We start from the raw sequence: 14900 nt of genomic DNA on the forward strand, positions 1-14900 counted from the left end.
AAACTGTCACAACAAAGTGACAACATTTGATTTGCTCCACATACAGCTCACCTGATTCTTCATCACAGACATCTGTAATGCATTTATTCTTCCCCTGACACAGAATAAAACACAATGTAACACTCTAACGCTTCGGAACATGATGTGCAATTGGATCAGCTGCATGGCATGGTTTCTAGCATGACCAATCACACCTGGCTGTGCATTTAGGTGTGTGCACACATTACTGTGCTCACAAGGCTGGGCTGTGCCATGTGCTTAGCTTATCCCCGTGAAGATAAATACCCCTGCGCCTGATACTGAGATCAGAGAGAAAACAAAAAATGTTGCAAATCACTCCCTGGGAAGTCTAGATGGGAAGCTGTTCATGCGTGACATCTCACTCTGGCTCACCCTGTAACAGGCCAGATCACACAGAAAGGGAGGAGAAAGCAAGGACAGGAGATGGACATGGAAAAAAAAAGATATAATGAGAACAGTAAAAAAAAAAAAAAGTGCAGCTGCTGCCCTGGACTCTGCCCCTCCTCTGCCCCCAGAACACTGCCTTCTGCAGCACACATGGGTCCCACTGGCTGTGAAAGAGGGAGAGGGGGAGAAAGGGAGGTGGAGAGGAGAGAGACCTAGGAGGTTGAGAAAGGGAGGGTGGGAGAGCAGGAGAGGATGAAGGCAGAGGGGAGGAGGGGCAGCAGCATGGAGAGAGGTAGAGAGAGAAAAGAAATAGGGGGAGAGGGGCGAGAGAGAGAGAGAGAGATAGAGAGCAAATGAGTTAGTCTGTGCACATTTTCAGAACTGGAGCAGGGGCAAGCAGAGTGCGCCGGGGTGAGGGGGCCAGGGCTGCAGCTGGGAGACAGAGGGGTGTGTGGAGGGGAGCAGCTGGGGCTGACAGGGTGCTCGCAGCGACGGGGTGGGGGAGCCGAGATGGGAGTCCATGCGGAATGTGCCGGTCCAGACAGACCAGGAGCAGGAGGGAGGGCTGCCCAGAGGCACGCATACTGAAGCAAACACAGCACTGCTCCAGGGACTGTGGCCACAGAACGGCAGAACTCAGGAGCCGCTGACTGGTGGTCACTAATACATCCCACTGAACTACAGGTACATACTCACAATGTGTCACTTGACAGATCACCCTTTCACTGAGCAGGAATTCCTCCATTTAATTCAACATCATAGCCACTAAATATCATACAGATATCATATAGATTATATTTTATAACGTAATATAACAGTACCCCTTTCAGAGTAACACTTAACCCAACCCCTCTATCCCACTCGCCCGAACCCATTAAACCACTCCTCCCAACCCTTTACTTCAGTCCTCCAATACCCCTAAGCCACTCCTCCCAACTCACCACCCCACTCCTCCAGAGGTGATTAACTCTTCAGACACTCCTACCGACTCCTTACTCCACTCCTACAGACCACCAAAGCCACTCCTCCAAACCCCTTACATTGCACATAAGAGTGGGAGACAGAGATTCTGCGATTCTGTGAACTTATTATGGTGATACTACACAACAGAGAAGCAACAACACTCTTGTAACAATAAGCGACTACAGATGAAGGTTAGGATACCACTTCCTGCAATTGTAAAATTCAGTGTTTGTATATCGAATATGTTCTGTATAGCTTGTTGTGTAGCCAGTTCAGGCTGTTGAATGCCTGAATTAGCTCATTAGAATCAGAAGAGGGCTGTGCAGGCAATCATTTAACACTGTAGAAGCACTGTAGAAACTGTAGTGTGGCAGACAAAGAGATTCCTTTTCAGTGTTGCCTTGGGGAAAAACTGAACCATTGTTACTTTATGATTCAAGAGTAACAGCACTTGTGAAAAGAATACTTTGTTGCATTGTTCACCGAGAACACACTGAGTGGGTGGAATCATCCTGCATTAAAGCAGAATCCAAGAGTTGAGAGAATTAGTTGTCCTGGTTTTTTCCTTTTTTATGGGGATGGGGGTGTTAAAGTTGAGGATACCCCTGCAGAGAAGTGAGGGTGACTCTACTCTCCCTGCCAGCTATGCCCCTCTGAGCTGTTTAAATTCACTCGAGGAATGACAGCCTCTCTCTCTCTCTCTCCCACCAAGCGTGACACCAGCCAAATCGCAACACTGATGGGGAACAGGGTGACTCATTGTGAAGGTCGGACCGTAGCGCGGAGGGCTGGGGGGAGCTAAACACCCCATCCTCACAAACACACACCCTGCTCTCCCTCACACATCATCCCCCTTCACCAACGCACACCCTGCTCTCTCCACTTACATTACTCAATGTCACATTACAGAAGCAGTTGTACACTGAAATACAGCTATGGTCAAGGGTATGAATACTCACATTTGTGTCATGTAAAAGACGACGAATACAAAACTTGTACAAACTTCCAAAAACTAATTTAGCCCTCATCATGGGCTGAATCATACATCCAGATAAGCTAAATAAGGCTAAATACTATGCTGTCTAAATAAGGGCTAATCTTGGCCTGTGAAATATTCACTATATATCTGGAAGCCCCGGGCTGCTCTGCAGTTCTCTCTGCCACAGCACTGCGGTCAACACACAAACTGAGGCTGGAATTCACACAAAAACCAGCTCACCTGCGAGCCATTCGACCCGAGCCTCAGTCTCAGTCCCTGTCAAAGAAGCTCAGAGAGTCACTCTCAGTCTGAGCTGGGGAGCTCTGGCTTCTGCACGTGTCGAGGCAGGGCTTTGGCGGGGGAGCTCTGGGGTGGCGCTGTCAGCTGCATGGTCCCGGGCGAGCAGGAAAGGAGAGGAGGGGGAGAAAGGGAGAGGGAGGAGCCCCCCGAGCAGTCCGGTGCATAGCCAGCCCTGGGCGCCTGTATCTGCTCTTCCACCATCGGAGAGAGCGTACTGGGGGCTGTAGGCAGTGCATCCCGCTCCATCGGACTGCAAAATCTCCCCACAGCTCAGGGCCAGGAGCCAGGCTGCTGCAACGGCTGCATTCAGAGGCATGAAAAACAAACACAAACTTGCAAAAAAAGATATAAACACCTTGAGGTCTTCTGCAGCTGTTATGAACACATTCATTATGCAGGAAACAACTGAAGACACACAGAGTAGGAATGCCTTCCTTTAAAGCTTTTAAGTCTGGCTTATTGAAAATGCATTTTCATACTGTAATTTCACAAATGCATATAACACCTGCAAGAATCAGGTTCAAAAGTTGTCCTACACCTCATATTAAGAGGATTTGCAGAAAATATTTGAAAAGAGGTGACACTCATCTGCAAGTATGTTTGTCAGGCAATGCATTGCTTGGGTTAGGACCTGATAATGTGACTACAAGAAGTCATAGTGTAGTTTAAATCTGAGGTACCTACTTTACAATTACTTGTGCGAGAAATAGCCTGGCTTGTAGCCCTTTTTGACATCTAAACAATGAAGGGTGACAGTGTCCCAAAGCAGTTTGTATAGTGATTTTTTTTCTCCACCAGACAATTCCATATTGGATATTGTTTGTTATTGCTCTCCCCCTCTAGCAAAAGAGAAATGCGTAATGCATTCTGACATCACTATATCCAGCTAGAGTGTCTCTGTATGTATTATTCTTCATTACACTGTAACTTGCATCTCCCTTTCAGTGTTCTATGTGAATCTTCATCTGCTCTACATAATTTAACATTAAAAGGTCCACTTGATTAAAAAAAAAAAAAACATAGTTAAGGGCATTTCCTTAGAGTTAGGATAAAAAGTATTTTCTTTCACCAAACTTGATTCCATTTCCCTCCATATAACACAAGCACACGCATGCTACAATGAAATAATATTGTTCTGCCAAAGGAGCTTGAAGTCACAGAGTAAACTGTGACCTGGATAAGGACCTTGCTAGAATACACTAGTTATTTTCTTTTATTCTTTTTGATGATGGCACTTGCTTACATTCTTCCGTAGCGAGCCTGAATAAATGAGGCTGTGTGCAAGTATATAGCAGTCCAACTACAGTATCTTCAAGGAATTATTCATAGAGGTTCAGGCATCAGCTATAATCCTTTAATATGTAGCATGGTAACTGAAATAGTTTATATCTCAACTTATGCTCATTTTTTGCTTTTCCTTTGGCCCCATAATCACTGTGTGAAACCATAGTCAATGACGCACTTGTTTTCAACTAGTGTGATATCCCTTCAACTGCAAAGAAACCACTATCCAGCCGAGCTTCACATTACCTCTGCCACTTTGTGTGTCTGTTGACTGCATTGCTTAGAATAGTCATAAGCCACTAATTAATGCTATAACACTGTTACTAATAATGGCACATTAAGGTTTCCACTTCAATAGAGGTTCTGTTTAGGAGAGTAATTGAATTTTCTTCATTCCTGGTATCTCTACCTTTTTTAAAAACACTGCCAGTGCTAATGTGTTTAAACCTTGTACAGTTCAATTCAATTCCCGGTTCTTTGTAGCAACCCACTGCAGACACACAGAAAGCTGTTCCTGTTATCATTCAGTAGAGGGCAGTGCAACCAGACTGATGATCCACTTAGTTTTTCCTCCAGAGAAAAAGGCCTTTTATGTGGCATACTAAACTGCAACCATTGATTTCCCTTTTATATTAATGAGTTTCAATCCAGCCTAACTTTTTCTTTCATTCTTTGTCCTTTTATTCTGTTTCTCAGTTAACTCAATTAACACATCTGCAGCTGTATGTTCCATTAATTTACTTGGTTAAAGAAAGACTAAAGAATTAAGGTTGCAAAAACAGTACTTTCACATAATACAACCTTAATATATGGGGATAAAATCAAATGGGCTTTAGATACCTCTTGTTCAAGAGTTTGAACAAATAGACACTGCACAGCAGAGGTGATTACAGAGGCATTATATAAAATCAAAAAATGTGACGATGCATTGTGGTGAGAGAATCCAGCTGACAGGGACTCTTATTCATCAGGTTTTAAACTAATCTTCATGTCTTTTTCCTCAAAGACAGATAAACCAGGTCTGAACTTATGAAATGCTTATGCTATTATGCTTACACACAAATAATGGATCCAAGATGGTGTCATATGTTATATGAGGTCATAGTAAGCGGAAGGTGAGACCTTGTAAACTGCATGAGAAGACCTACAAGCAGCCTTTGACCAGGCAAAAAAACCTACACTGTGTCGGTGTCATTGGCCTGAAGACCTACTACGTGGAGTCATTACTCTGGATAGGCCTATAACACGAAGCCTCTTCTGTTGTCTGGATAGAGAGATCTACATTAAGCCTAGGGAGATGGACCTACACTGAGCCTGCAGTCTGAAGAGAGGGACCACCATGAAACATGCAGGTTGGGGAGAGAAAACAAACACGAGCAAGTGGCCTGGGGAGAGAGATGTAGGTGAGACCTGCAGTGTGGGGAGAGAGCCTGAGTCACAGCTCTCACCCCTTTGGCTTGTGGGTGACCTCAGAGTAGCTGGGGCTGGTATTACACAAGATGACCAAACTTGGTCAGTAGCTTCACCAAGTAAACAAGACACATCCTCCTCGCAAAGGTGATCAACTATGAATTCCTGACCCCTGGGAAGCAGAGGGAGTAGGACAACTTTATCAAGTTAAAGCAAGACCCGTGTGAGAGCTTTCAAATCTGATAGTGACAGATTAGATAAATGTCTGTACAGTCAGGTAAAATACAGAACATCTTGGAATAGCTGAATACACAGGAGAGATGCAATATGTATAATTCATCCGGAATGACAAAAGTATGATAAAATACTCCAGGGCTGACACAGCAACCATTACAGCAGTTGTATGTTTAAAGGGTTAAGATTTAAAACACATCTTTATCTTACTAATGTTTCATTCAAATTTGTGTATCATCAGCAAAGTATAGATTGTATGGTAATTACATAGGAGAAAATGGATAAGAATAGCACCTAGCTGTAATTACCTCCTTGCATAATGGAGTCATTTTCTTTTACAAACTGGAGCAGTTCCCAGGAGTTACAGGTAATCACGTCATCATGGTAATTAAACTGGGGGAAAAAAATCCTTTCAAATTGATTGTCTGATAGAGGTCACACAGAAGATTCTAGCAAATATGGATCTACATTACCAGAAACTAAATTCATGAATGAGTTCATTCAAAAGAGCTGATAAGGTGAAGGCAGTGTGTATGCATTAGCGGTGTAGAGCAGCTATGTCATGATTTGTGAGGGCTGAGTGCAATAATGTATCTGGTCTTAGCTTGCGTGTTGCAGTGAGAGATGGAGATGTGGATTGGCACTGACCTTGCGAGCTTTGAAATTCAAAGTTTCAAAGCCAGTTCAGAAAGGTGTGACTGCTGATCTAAGTCAGACAGAGCCAGCCATGCTAGCAGTGTTTGAAAGTGGGTACGAATGAGGTCATTGGGGGTCAAACAAGGATGCAGGAGAACCAGGGTTGAAGCTAGAAATAGAAGAACTCTAGCCACTCTTCTCTTACATGGAATACCAGGGATCTCCACAGGAATAAGTGCTTGAAGCTTAAAGCTACATTATGCCATCCCTCCAGTAGAGCAATCACATCCAACAACCCTCATTTGTATAACTAAGATGAAACAACATTAGATACTTGTCAAGTGTCATACAAATCCAGATCAGCATTCATCTGACAATTAACAATACCAGCTGCCCCATCCAGCCATGTGTCAGCCCTACCTCCTTGAATAAACAAGATCAAATCAAACCTAATTATTGGAGAGCTTGGCTCTCGCCATGCCCCGAGGACCAGTGTTAGAAAGTGCTGATCTCAACTTCTGTCAGCTATCAGAGGTGTTTATAATTTTATCTTGTGCCACCCACACTGACATACACAGAGCACAAAACAAGATACTCAGCATTGTACGTTAGATAAACTCTATCCAATTAAATCAACATCAGAATATGAGGATCGATCTCCTTTGAGTGCCAAAATCTCACACAAGTAATATTTCAATTTTCATTTAGTGTCAAATATCTCACTGTTGAAACAAAGGGCAAAAGGTGAGTGATGGAAACTGTTTGGAACATTGGCATTTGTTGTCACCATACAAGCTCAGTTTGACCATGTTGCCAGCATGTTCAGTAAAAACCCATATAAAACACATTCTTTTTCTTACTCTCCCTCAAATAAGTTTTCAGTCACTATCATTTTATACATAATCCGAGAAATACTTCTGAAGAAACTGTTTCACTAGCACCAAGACTGACCTGCAACGTTACAGAAAGTATTGCAATATATCTGCACAAACCATAGGGAACCATTGCTTTTACTGTGGGTTTGCATAGTGTTTTGCAAGTCAACAGTTCATTTTAATCAGTTGCAACACAACCAAAGTAAGGGGTACCTGACATAGGCCTAAACAGTTCCCTGCAGTGACAAACCAAAGACTTAAATTGCACCAGTGTAAGAAGTAATGCACAGGTGTCACAAGCACAAACTCTTCCTGTTTGTTTTACTGTGTGTTTTGTAACTGTTTCACATAGAACTGTTCCCTACATGTGTTCAGTAGCACATGCCTCACACCGCTGCAGTAAAATCTTTCTGATACAGTCCTTAAGGGTAATAGAAAATTTCAAATCCAGCAGAGCAGAACAACAAATATACATGTAATGCACACCGTAAAAGTATACCTTGCCTTCAAAAGACATTGCAGTGCAACAATATTGTTTTACAGTGGACTGAGTCACTTACGCTTGCCTGAAGTGCTAAAAAAACATGTTTGAGCTAGATGAAGAGAATAGCTAATTCATTATCTGTTGCTAAATGTGGTTCATTTCCCTCCATGGAGAGATATGCCCAGTTAAGAAAAAATGTAATAACTTGCCTGCATTACACATTTTAAAATGTTTGGCTTTGTAATTAATTCTTGGCAACAGACACACAGACTGCAGCTGTTGAAGTATTTATCAGGACACTCTCTGAAGAACCTCAGGAGTCAAGGGTCACAGGCAGGGTTTCAGGGTCATTCCGTATGGGGTGTCACGGGTTCTGCAACGACGTTACTTTCAAACTCTAATTAAAGCCCTAATTACCCCCCCACATCCCAAAGGAAAACCTATTTATGGAATCAGCCTTTTACAGAATCTCCACTATGTTTTTGCAGAATTGCTCTTCACAGCCACATACATTGTGAGGGTACTCTTCAAAAGAAGTCTTTGAAAATTTTTACATTACTTGGATATTTTTATCTCTGTGAGGACTGAAATATCATGTTATATTATATTATATTATATTATATTATATTATATTATATTATATTAACACCAATTAATTATATAACACCAAATTGTGTTGTTGTTTACTCAAATCAGTACAGAAAGAGGAAAGAAGGAAAGGTAAAGCTGACATTGACGTAAAACTGCAATAAATGTGACAGATATACATACTGAGGAAAAGTGGGAGAGAAATATAGAAGGGCGAAGTTGTAGGGAATGATTTCCTTTTTTTTTTTTTTTTTTTTTAAATATTTTTATTGATTTTTAATTTTCACCAGAGAAGAATGGATACATAATATGATCCACAGGAATGAAAACAAAACAAATAGACAGACAAGATTAATAAAAAAAAAAATAATAATAATACAAGAACAACAGCAACAACACACTGTCTTGGGAATGATTTCCAAAGACAGTGTAGGTACACACCACGGTCTCTCCTACTCCCTATAGTCTAGATGATGTACAGTCCCATGTCCTTTCCGTTAGCTGTGAGTTACATAGACCTGTAAGCTGTGAATTGTGGGTGTAGACCTGTTAGCTGTGTTAGTGGAGACCAATGACAGGGCCCGGGTCCACCTGGCAGCCTCAATGGACTGTACTTAACTGTCCATTCCTCCTCTAGCTCTTGTTACACAGTGGGGGAGTCAATTTACAGTACGTTCTACAACACAATAAAACTCACACAGAGAATGAGCAGCCTCACTGAGGAGAACATACCCTATGACTGCACATATATCAATATTAGCATGCATTCATATGTAAAAAACATTGCCTTAATAATAACAGAAATATTTCTCTTTTAACCACAAACAACACCCCTTTTTATAGTGTTGAATTTTGCTGTGATTTGCTGGGAGAAAATTGACTTAAATTGCTCTATGCAAAATCCCTAATAATATATTTTCTTTTTTTCTGACAGTCTTAGCATAGGATCAATATGTTAGACACTGTCAAAGAGTGAGAGCAAGTCCCTGATGCTGTCTGTCCTCTTCCTCACTGGCTCACAAGTTATTTTTAGCCCAGAAACAACTGGCTTCCTAAAAATGGTTCTGAAATGGCAGGGGAGAGGGCCACCGCTATGTAAGGTATCCAGCACCAAAGCTCCCACATCCCCGATCCCAGGCTGGCAGTTTTGTCTTCCTCTTTGTCTCAGGCAAAGAGAGGGGACAGAAGGAGACAGCAAAAGAGGCTGCCCTGGTCTCTGCAGCAGCTAGAAGAACGGGAATAAAGAGAAGGAAAGTCCCAGAAGAAGTTCAAGTCAAAGCTGTTGCTGCTGTCTATTTTTAAACCTCTTTCTTTTGTAGTGTCTGTTTGCTAACTACCGGTCACCAACACCTCCTCCAGCAAGGTGGTGTCCCTGCAGGCCCAGTTCACCCTGCGTAGTTCAACCTTCGGCTTCCCCCCTTCTCTCTGGTGCTCACCTTGAAGGAGGACATGAAGGCCCTGTGGCTCTCCATCCTGCCCTGTCTGTACCTACTCTCCCTCGCCAGTGCCGAGAAAGGCCTGGAGTTCCCCAGCTTCGATGGCAAGGACCGGGTGATCGACATCAACGATAAGAACTACAGGAAGGCTCTGAAGAAGTATGACATGCTGTGCCTGCTATACCATGAGCCCATTCCCTCCAACAAGGAGCTGCAGAAACAGTTCCAGATGACAGAGCTTGTGCTGGAGGTAAGGGGGATGGGGATGAGAAAGGAGGGGTGGGGGAGGCTGGGGGGACAGCAACAGGAGCAGTGGTTTAGGCTGGAGTGGATCCAGGAGAGGGTGATGGGTGAGATATAGAAAGAGGTGTAGGTAAACCACGGGCTGAGGTAATCATGGGTGCCGATGCAGAGGTAGGGAGAAGATTCCTGCAAGCTGCATTGAGCTGGATTTAAGTATAGAAAAGTATAGAAAACCATGCCAACAGCCATACATCTGATGACACTTGCAACACCAGTCAAAGTAGATAATACAGAAACAATGCACAATGCCTGGTTATACAGATGGAACAAACAGGGTCCAAAGGAATACAAAAAGGTCTGACAGCACTGGTATAATGCAACAGCATTCTTCAAACTCAGTAAAGTAGTATCGTGTCATAAGGTAATACAGATTGTGCATTAATATATAATCTCCCCCACCTGAAGCAGACCTATGATGGCAAGATATCCTGATCTCTCATGTCAGTACAGACCTACTGATCTTAATAGTGCCCAATATTACCATTATCATTATTCTTCTTGCATTTCTATGCAATCAACCTCCTTGTGCAGAAATGTCTCAGTGACTTTCAGTCATTACCATAAAAGCTCCAGAGTTTGCTCCCAAGGTCAGACCCTCTGCTAAGCAGCCGTTTGCTGGCAGTCTCCGCATCTAGTTAGTTATTTTAGTCCATTCAGTGCTTGTATTTTATATAATGCCACTTACTTGTGCTTGGCACTAGTGTTATAATGAGGTATGGTAATTTTATGCAACTGAGCTATAGAACTTAAAATTCTTGTACAGAACATTAAAATTCATGCATGCATTTTTGGAAATATGGGTTTTTAAAATGTTCTATTTTTGTAAAACTTTAACAGAAATATTTCTTTGTATTTATTTATTTTGGATGGTGCTGCTGTTGAAGCATGGCTTAAACAGGCTATCTCCTTTGGACAGAGACGTATCAGGAATAGACTGTGCACAGATGCCTATCCCTGTTGCCACACCCCCAGGGGCTCTGAGGAAAGACAGGCAGATTTATGGAGTTCCCCCTCCCAGTCTCCCCTCATCTTTCCCATTCTTGTATTGAGCTTCATGAGTAAACTTTAACCATGAAGTGGTTAAGCTTCATACAGCCAGATGACAAGGAATCTTCAGCTGAATTTTTCATATGCTTTTCTTGCCTCTAATATTATCATGCTGCTTTGCTCCTGTTTTTTTACTTTTTATCAACTCATTTTTTAGGTTCCTTTTAGTGCACCGAAATCTCCTCATTGTGTTGTCAATACACCGAGTACAAGGCAACCTGAGATTTCATTCTTGTGGAGATAACAAATCTTTAACCAGTATAGGCCAGCCTCAGGTAGAATTTTTTTAAATCACACAAATACACAGTTGCAAACTCAGACACTCCAACAGTTGTGGAAACAGCCAAGAAATGTGCAACCAAATGCAGGCAAAGCAAAAAACAAACCACTATTTGATGTAGATATGTATAAGTACTGGTGAGGTACCAAATAAAAAGCTAAATTATTTCTGTGCAATTGCTCCTTCTTCCACTGATTGCAGTATGAATTGTCTACCTATGATATTATTCTGATCACCAGCTAATGTATTTGTCCAAAGCTTGTCAGACCCATAAAACAGCTGGCAGCTAGATGGTTAGCTTTTGCTACAGCTTAATAAATGCAGTATAACAATAAAATATCACCTTCTCAGCTACTATGAGTGCTGTCCTTAGTGTTGAGGTTCATGTCTCACCATAAAAAGGTCAGAGTAGTTAAGAATGTAAAGTATCCTTCAACAACTACTGTTTTATGGAAAGTTGTCTATGGAAGTTGTTTTGGCCATTCCTTTAGCTGAACACAACTGTAAGTCAGACAATTACTACATCCCAAGGGGGTGACATTAACAAATAGAATCCAACATGGACACACGCAAACAAAAGGAAAAGCATACTTCTCTGACTCTAACCCAATCTATTTAGGTGTTCCACATGTCTCTGTCCTTAAACCCTCATTTATTTTGCATCCTGGCAGTTAAAGTGTGAATATAAATTGGCATCAAATTACTTACAAATGACCTGGAAGGATACTATGAATAAAACTTTTAGTTTAGTAACAGGGTAAATGAGCTTCAAATCTAGTTTGCTGACTTTAAATACTGTTCACGTATCTACAGGAATTGGAAATACTGTAGGTTCATTGTGCTGGTAGGTAGTATGAAGGACTGCACTAACCGTCACTAAGACTTCTTTCAAACTGTTTCAGTAGCTCTGAAAAGAACAATCACACTTGGCAGTCTTCCTTAGCTATTTATTGAACAGTTCAGCTGCCGAAGCTATTCCCCAGCCCTATCAGCTTACACAAGGTTTTCCACACCGGCCATATGTGCCGCCGCTTTCTGAGAGCCCGGTGACGTCTGCTCATGCCAGAGCTAAAGATGCACGCAGCCTCGCTGAGCAGGCGAAAGAGCAAGAGTATTTACAGTCTCACACACATTCCCCCGTGTCAAAACTGACCGCTACCCCCACAGCCCTCTCAATCCATTCTTTAACGATAACCTGGCACATTTCATTTGAGGAGGACACACACTCTGGTTGAAAAGTCAGCTTCCTCTTCTTCTTGTAGGAGCCATGAGGGTGGGGATATCTTTATTCTTAGACCCAGTGCTTGGGTTGCAATCATTTATCACAGCCTGACAGGCATGTCTGTTGTCTTTATTGACATCACAGAGGGAATTGCATGATAGGTCTATTTATACAGCAGATGCCTTTCTGAATAAAATAGAACTGGCCCCATTACCCTCACTGCAATTCAAGTCAACCCAGTAATTACAATTCATTGTTTTATTATTTTTTTCTACTGGCTGATTATATTGGAATAGTTTATGTGCAGTTTTCTCTTGACATACTGTAAAGTTTGAAACTTAACCAAAATGGAGACAAGGTGCATATCAGAAGGTAGCAAGTTCTTCCCAAAGCTAAAAGCACTTAAGCGCAAAACTGAAACCCGCTTTGGTGTTTGGTTTGTAACAATGTCTTTCATTTGAAATGACTGTACTCACAGAGGATCATTCCTCTGTGATACTCTGGAAACAAAGTGGTGGAAGTAATTTATGACACATCAGTATGTTTTGACAAGCCTAGCTTGCTTGTAAGGAATAAGATGGAAGAAACTGTCCTGTGCTCCACAGAAGAAGAACAAAAGAACAATCATTCTGCACAGAATCATGATAGGACCGTTATTAATAAAGACATGATGCCCTGCAGTCGCCAAGCCAAGCGTATGAAAGCAGAGACGGAAAATTGGGAAATGGCTTACAGAAGACATACAGGCATGGCTTAAGAAGTTAACACTTCTTTAAGAACCAAAGAACTCTGACAGATCTCGCTGCTCAGGGCATTTAAATAACTGCTATAAAACTGATTGAACAGAGCACCAGATGCACTGTGGTCCAGGAGAGCACTCATTGCTGTTTTTAGTTTAAAAGATGAGCCGTTTATTGAGCCTGTAATATCCTCCAATATGCCTTTACATGATGTAGCTCCAGTGCTACAGAAACATTAATAAATATTTTGCGGTAGCTGGTAAAAAGCCTGATTGGACATGGTCTCCTGTCTCTCTTCATCAGCTGGCTGCACAGGTCTTGGAAGACAAGGACATTGGCTTTGGAATGGTTGACTCACACAAAGATGCAAAGGTCGCCAAAAAACTGGGTAAGAACAGGAAGTGACATCACAGAAGTGCCATGGTACTGTTTTTGTATATGAACACTGCGGCAAATTGAAGTGTCCATAGGTATTGATGAAGCCCATAGATAAGCACATGGTATGCCTTTCAAAACATCATTTAAGATAGATACCAATGACCTGTATTCATGATCAATAGGCTGGACATAGATCAAATAATATATTATTTAAGACTGGACACAGGACTAATTATATTAAGACTATTTATTAAAAAAAGAGAGGTGGCTTTTGAATCCTATCTGTTTTAAACAGTACTTGTCAACATTTGTGTCTGAATTCCAATGTCCCCTGAAACATCACAACTTCTGTCCTCAGGTTTGGTGGAGGAGGGTAGTGTGTATGTCTTCAAGCAGGACCGGGTGATCGAATTTGATGGACAGCTGTCTGCAGACACTCTGGTGGAGTTCCTGTTGGACGTGAGTGCTGGCCGCAGGAGGGCGTATGAGGGCATATGGGTGATGAAATGGGCATTTATGACAGACAGTGCTATATTGGTCACCCCTTTAATGATGGACAGGGAGGGACAGCACTGTGCGCTGTGATAAACTCATCCAAAAGTGAATGAACTGGCTCCCCTATTGATCAATGTTGCTCTGATGCGGATAGCATCTGCTATTTACATCAGATTGGTTCACCTTCGTCGGCTCTCTAGGTATAATTTGACACTGGTATTGCTGCATCTGGTAGATAAAAAAACAGAATCTAAAATCTTTTCATCTGAAATAAGTTGCACTTTCTTGTCATGATTTTCATGCTTACGCACACAGCTTTTATAAAATACATAACTGTATTTGCTCACCAGGCAAACAAATAACTAATAACTTTTGGTGCCCTTAATCTAATATGGTATTCATTAATACTAAAAGAATAATTCTATTTTTGGTGAAATGCAATAATTTGTGTTCCTTATACAAGGTTTACAACAGCCATGTCTATTTAAGCGAACCACCTTGAGGACTAGAGTCTGGTGCCTTATTCACAGCTCAGCTCTGCTGCCCCAGTATTTCCCCCTCCAGAGTGACATCACTGTGCTGTTCTTTTCTCCCACAGCTGCTGGAGGACCCCGTAGAGCTCATCAGTAACGCCTTGGAGCTTCGTGCCTTCGACCGCATGGAGGAGGACACCAGGCTCATCGGCTACTTCAAGAACGAGGACTCCGAGCGTGAGTGACGGGGCTTAAAATTAAATGTCGACCAGCCACAAAAGTTAATACAGGACAGAACACCTAAGTTCTGGAACTTTTTCATCGATTTATTTCTTGAAGGTGGCACAATACCTTAGTCATTTAGT

The 14900-nt window shown here is 42.1% G+C and overlaps 1 protein-coding gene across 1 annotated transcript in view; it reads left to right on the forward strand.

The window, feature by feature from the left end:
• The first annotated feature begins 9294 nt into the window (after positions 1-9294).
• Positions 9295-14900, forward strand: part of LOC118785691 (calsequestrin-2-like) — a 10049-nt gene continuing 4443 nt past the window's right edge. Inside the window, exons 1-4 of the mRNA XM_036540557.1 lie at positions 9295-9847; positions 13493-13577; positions 13926-14026; positions 14661-14772. Coding sequence (XP_036396450.1) covers positions 9611-9847; positions 13493-13577; positions 13926-14026; positions 14661-14772 — 535 coding nt within the window. The 5' untranslated portion in view covers positions 9295-9610. The remainder of the gene's footprint in view (positions 9848-13492; positions 13578-13925; positions 14027-14660; positions 14773-14900) is intronic.

Source organism: Megalops cyprinoides, chromosome 11, assembly GCF_013368585.1.
Source record: "Megalops cyprinoides isolate fMegCyp1 chromosome 11, fMegCyp1.pri, whole genome shotgun sequence".
NCBI lineage: Eukaryota > Metazoa > Chordata > Actinopteri > Elopiformes > Megalopidae > Megalops > Megalops cyprinoides.